This window comes from Gallinula chloropus (genome assembly GCF_964237585.1).
Source record: "Gallinula chloropus genome assembly, chromosome: 3".
NCBI classification, from domain to species: Eukaryota; Metazoa; Chordata; class Aves; order Gruiformes; family Rallidae; genus Gallinula; species Gallinula chloropus.
Window position 1 is genome coordinate 96,689,458 of NC_140087.1, and position 6,000 is coordinate 96,695,457.

Here is a 6,000-nt window from a genome sequence, read left to right on the forward strand (position 1 = left end):
TATTTTCTTTCCTCTCTGGTAACTGAAATGTAAGATTAATTGATGGTACTTTAAAGGGTTTCTAGACATAGGAAGGTGGTGTTTTCATTGAATTACAGAGAGGTGAAAGCAGTTGGCCTTTACTTCAAAAGGGGGCACTGAATTTCTCACCGGCTTTTAGAACTGCCGGTGGTTTCAGTGAGTTTCTTTTGTGTAAGTCACCATGGTGTAAGATTATAGGTGGAACAATTGGGGTGGGTAGGGTGCAGTGAATTTCTGAGACGTTCTACAGCATTTTCTGCCCAAGAGAGCAGCTGTATATTTTAGACGTAGACTGCATTTGGGTTCAGGGCTAAGCTGAAGAACAAGATTTTGCTGTCTTTTTCTTCATAACAGCAGTGATTCTGCCTGTCCCCATGCCTTGGCCCAAAGTGCAGCAACTTTAGCAGCCGGTAAGGGAACGTGTTCCCTTTCTCCTCATCTTCCCAAGCAATCTCTGCCCAGCAGAGATTTCTAAGGTGTGGCTAGCTGGAGGTTAGGCACTTGTGCTTGGCTTTAAACAGAGTTTAACATCGTGACTGTCCCTGTCAGAGCCAGTGGGTCATCTGTTCTATAGCATCTCAATGCTCTTCTGTTCAGATGTGCCAGCAGTGGTCTGAGCCAGCAGCTTCCAGGCCAGGCCTCCTGCCAGGCCTCTGCTCAGTGCTGAGCTCTAGGCAGCTCTCAACAGGCTCCTCCAGATCCTGGTTCTACCCCACTGCTGTTTGGGGATCAAAGATCCCAGGATACAGACCCCTCAACAGGCCACATTCATCACTGTGGTGTTTATTGTTCTTTTGGGATATTGACTTAGTATCTTTGTGTTGATTAAATGAATATCAATCCACTCATTTGCATATGGCTCCTACCTGGTATGTTACCTGCATTTAGAGATTCAAGCATTTAGTTCTTGTGGCTTTGGAAGAAATTTCATTCATGTACCATCAACTAATCTTACGTGCTTGTCTAATTATAAGAAGGCAGCATTCTTCTTTCTTTATATGCATTGAAATACACGCAAAAATGTTAATGTCAAGCAGACTGTTAAAGTTATACTTTTTCTTGTCATTTTACATTTGGAACTGTTGGAGGAATGTTCAAAGCTTCACATCATGAGAAATGTCCTCAGTGATTCAAACCAGTATTTCCAATTCACAGTGAATGTTCTGATGACTGTATTCTAAGTGAGGTAGTACGTAACACCTTGTATTTTCAGCAGTGATAATTGAAAAAGAAAAAAATGGTTTTTGTCTTCTCCACGTAGGGAACACCAATTCAAGGAAGTAAACTCAGATTGCCAGGATATCTATCAGGGAAGGGTTTCCACTCTGGAGAGGACAGTGGCATCCTGTCAACCGCAGCTACCAGAGTTAGAGCTCAGTTTGCAGGTGAGTGTCTTGACTTCAGAACTGAATGCCTAGGGTCCTGTTAGGGTGTGGGGGAGATGTCAGAAGAGTGGGAAGGAGCGAAAGACCTACTGTTTCCACATATGTTTTGCCAGGGGCACATGTAACCAGGATAATGGTCCTACATTCACATGGTTGCATGGCAGGTACATTCAGCTCGGGATGTGCAAATTCATGACAGCAATTTTCTTGACAATGTTTTCTTCAGTGCATCAACCTATGGAACTAGGGAAGAAGTATTTACTTGGTTCTTCACAGAAATCAAGTTACATTCCACTGTGAAGGAGCAAAGGGGTCATTTAATCATGATATGTCCGTTTCTTTTGAAAGAAGAACTGCATGAAGCAACTATAGATGACCTTATTGATGGAATATCCTATGGACGTTATGCAAACATTATATAAAAATAGAAAGCTGTCAAGTTGTGCTCTTCCAGGATGCTCAGAGCAATTCTGTGTAAGGGAGAGGGTAGAAGATAGCTCTACCAGCTTTCCCTTGTGCCTTAAGTTCTGCAGAGCATACTGAGCAGCACTGGAAAATCCTGTTCAAAGGGTAAGTGCCTTTTAAGTTACAGGAGATATGAAAAATGAGCCCCCTGAGATTTCGGCTTCAACTTGGAGTTCTTCACACATACAGGGAACCAGATTTGTCAAGATCAAAAAGATTCAATAAGTAATTGGAAAACTATGAAAACCCACATTAATGTTTTTCTGTTTAAGATTCTTTGTTGTGGTTTTTTCTTCATGGCACGCAGGGCAGGCTTTCGCTTTAGCAGGCTTGCTGAGCACTTATTTTCTCAGCCCTGCGTTTGGGAGAATGTGTACTCTGCCCTGGTTTACTTGCACCTTTCAACTGCTTGGTTTTGATCTCTTAAAACAAGAGAGGCACACATTTAAAAGTTGAGGGGTTTATCTGCATCTCCAAGGTAGGTATATTGGGAAAACTTGAATGCAAAAAGAGGTTCAATGCTGAATTCTTCCAATTCATAGCTGAGAAAATGGCAGGGGAAAGAAAGGATCTGGCTGCTGAGTGACTATACAATGCATATCTATCAAGTCAAGCAAAGGTGTCAGGATAATACATTTTTAATGAGATGCACTAATGACAATTTAACTCATCTGAGCATTTGATCTCACATTTTCTTCTCTTTGGTGGGAGATAAGGTTGTGTTTTAAGCTCTTGTTTAATATCAGGATGAACTTTGATCATCGTCAAGCTTGCTGCCAGAGGCCTAAGTTTAGTTTGTGCAGTGAGGAATTTTGGGGGGTTCTGACAACCTAGGAAAGATCTGCACACCTTTTCCGTCCTTAACACTAATACTGTTGGGTATCGTTTCTCTTTCTAGAAACCAGAAGAACTCCAAGCAGGCCTGGAAGCCGAGCAGGAAGCAAGGCTGGCAGCAGGTCAAGTAGCCGCCGAGGCAGTGACGCGTCTGACTTTGACATTTCGGAAATCCAGTCTGTGTGCTCGGATATGTCAGAGACTGTTCCTGCTACAAGCAGACCAACACCCCGAGCAGGTTCTCGGCCAGGATCAGCCAAGCCTTCTAAAATTCCAACTCCCCAGAGAAGGCCACTAGCCAGCAAATTGGACAAGTCCTTGAAGAGATAATACGATTGGCTCCGTAAAGTTCTTTTTCTTTTTCATTAAGTATTTAAGTTCGTAAGATGTAAAATATTATGTAGAAATTATTGTGAAATATCGCAAGAGGTGGATTTTTAATTCAGCAGATGGCCTTATTTGTGTATTTGTCCTCTTATTTTATGTGTATAATTCTTGTCAGATTTGGTTTTGTTCATGCCATATCCTGTGCGAAGGGGGAAGAGTTTTAATGTAAACTAACAGTTGTACACAGTAATGTGTAGAAAGTACACTAAAAATGATTGCCGAATGTACAGTGTACTGAATGTACAGTAAGTCCCTGCCACCCAAATACAATAGGCCTGTCACTATGTCATTAGTTAACAGTAAAGGATACCTCATGATTTTTCTTTGAAAAAGAAAAAGTGAATACTAAAAAGCCAAAAGACACCATTACACACTTTGAGCTAACAAAACAACACTGAAGGACGTCTGTCAGACCTACTAAGGAATAAGAACCCACGGTCACAGTACCCTTATTTATACAGCATTTCTCAGAGAACTCACAGAGTTAATTAAGCACTCTCCAGTAATATGATACTCCGATACCTTGCAGCATCTCTGTGCCATTGCTTACAACGAGGCCAGACACATTCTGGATACCTGAACTATTATTCTCTAAGAATATCAATATAAAGTGCATTCATGTAAATGTGAGGTTTTCTTTTGCTTGAGTGGATGGTAGCACTGTATCATTGAACTCATTTTGTATCAAAGCAATTTTGCTTGCAGAAAGCTCCAAAATAAACATGTCCCTTAACTTTATTTCTATTGTATTTCTTATTTCACAGGAAGATCATTTTCTGCATTGGTTTTTAGGGCATATATCATTCCAGATGACCAATAATTACCATAGTAACATAGGCTTTAATGTAATTTCCCATTATCAGCAATCACATTTCGGTTAGCTACTGTATTTGTTTAATAAAAGACTAAATTGCACATATATTGCGAAATTATATGTAATTATTGTGTCAACAGTGTTCTCCATATTAAGCATTGTGGCATTCTTATGCCATGTATGAAAGATACAAAGAGTAATTAAGTTGCTCTTTTTGTCAGTAAAATTATTTTGCCACCCATGGATTGTTTGAAAGGATTGCTAATAGTTTGTTTTCAGCGGAAAGGGGGTGCAGCTTCCGATGGGAGCGCTGTAGAGTGGCTGGGAAGATCCTGTACTACGTGGTGATGGAACCCCTAGATGTTCAGAGTGTTCTTTGAAAATACCAGAAAGAGTCAGGTGGAATTCAGCCAATGTGGCAGATCAAATAGTCTAAACCTGACTGCTCATACCGAAAATGCCATACCTTCAAGTAGAGGAACTTTAGGGGAAGACTGGGTTGTGGTTGGTCCCTTGGCATGGAGAATGGCTCAACTGATGGCATGCAGGTGGGGGTGGTGCCTGCATTCTCTACTGGCACTTGGCAGCATTGCTTATGCGATGACGTCTGAGTCGTGGCGAGAGCTTCCTGCGCACTCACACAGTTTATAAGAAACAAAACCAAAATAATACTTGAAAGGTAATTCAGCCTGTCAAAATCCACAGGATTTCCGCCAGCACAGTCATGTGAATGGGGAAAGCAGTAACCAGTCCTACTGCAGCCAGTTTGGTAGCAGACACGTGTGTTTACTGAAGCCTAAAGCCTCTGCTGCAGTGCTTTGACCTTCTGTGTTTCACCTCCCCTGTTGCTGTTGTTTGTCATGTCAGGCTGATGTCAATACCTTGTGGAACACCACAACACCCTTGGATAAAGTGAAGTTCACGGTTACTGTGGTCACTGAAGCATCTCTGCTTGTCAGCAGGGAAGAGGAAAAGGACAAAATTTAGTCACTGACACAGACACCTTGGCTGTGGGAGGAGATGGTGCCCAGTGCGGTGTTCTAGGGGTCACTTGGTGCACTGTATAACCACAGGACTGATGGAGAGGGGGTGGGGATGGCAAATCAGCATTGCTGCTGTGCAGTAGGTGCATAGTTCAGTTCCTTATGTCCCAAATGGACAGAGCATGTCATTCTGCATGAGGTGGCATTGGCACGACCCTAAAGCACCTTGTGTGTATATCATGATCTTGGCTTTAAATGAATTTGTAATACTTAATTATGCAACTTTATGGAATTTTCTGATTGGAAATTAATAATTTCACTGCTTTAGGTTGATACGAAGAGCTCCAAAACTAAGAGAGATTCCAAAATTCTGTTTCCTGTGTTACAAAAATCACACTGACAAGTCTGAATAATAAGATGCTCTGTACTTCTCTGGCCCAAGGATGAACCTGCAGGATCTGATCAAAAACACGTGCTGTGGACTCGGCCGTAAGTGACAGGTAGCTAGCTCATGTTTAGTGAACTGTTTTTGTGAAGAAATGACATTCACTTTCCAATGTTCTGTATAGAATATTTCCTCTTTGGTACCAACCATACAATGAGAGGAAGGATCAGCCCTATAACCAACTGCCCACCTTGTTCGGTCACACAAGTTTTTATATAACCTCATAATTGGAGATGCGTTTTCTCCCTTTTTTTTTATCCTACTCCCAACAACAGGAGTTGATCCTGGATTCACCCAGCCTGATGGATGACCACAAGCCAAACTTTTAGTGTGGCCTGGAATATTCCAGCTGTACAGTCTGTGATTCTTCTGTGCAGTGAAGGAGCAGAGGTGACAGGGAGGGAGGAAGGGTTGGGAAGCCTACAGCTGCAAGAAATGCTGTTTAGCAAATAATGTATATTTAGCATTTGGAAAAGCTGGCTCTGTTCTATGCTCCTTTTTTTTCATTTTCAGCTTTTTGCATTGGTTATGCTGCCTTCAAAACAGGAAGGTGTGCATAGAATTTTCTGAGGTTCACAGGAGAAATCTCAGTGAAGAATGCACCATTAGAGAAGCCTAGGTAGCATCCTCTGCACCTTCACTTCAGGTATTCTGTGAGCCTGTTAA

At 41.9% G+C, this 6,000-nt stretch overlaps 1 protein-coding gene across 1 annotated transcript in view; it reads left to right on the top strand.

Annotated features, from left to right (window-relative positions):
* The window catches only part of DST (dystonin), a gene marked incomplete at its 5' end in the record, with an annotated part of 301,073 nt that extends 297,243 nt beyond the window's left edge, over positions 1–3,830 (top strand). The window contains 2 exons of the mRNA XM_084262411.1: positions 1,283–1,406; positions 2,770–3,830. Coding sequence (XP_084118537.1) covers positions 1,283–1,406; positions 2,770–3,035 — 390 coding nt within the window. The 3' untranslated portion in view covers positions 3,036–3,830. The remainder of the gene's footprint in view (positions 1–1,282; positions 1,407–2,769) is intronic.
* Positions 3,831–6,000: the final 2,170 nt, after the last annotated feature.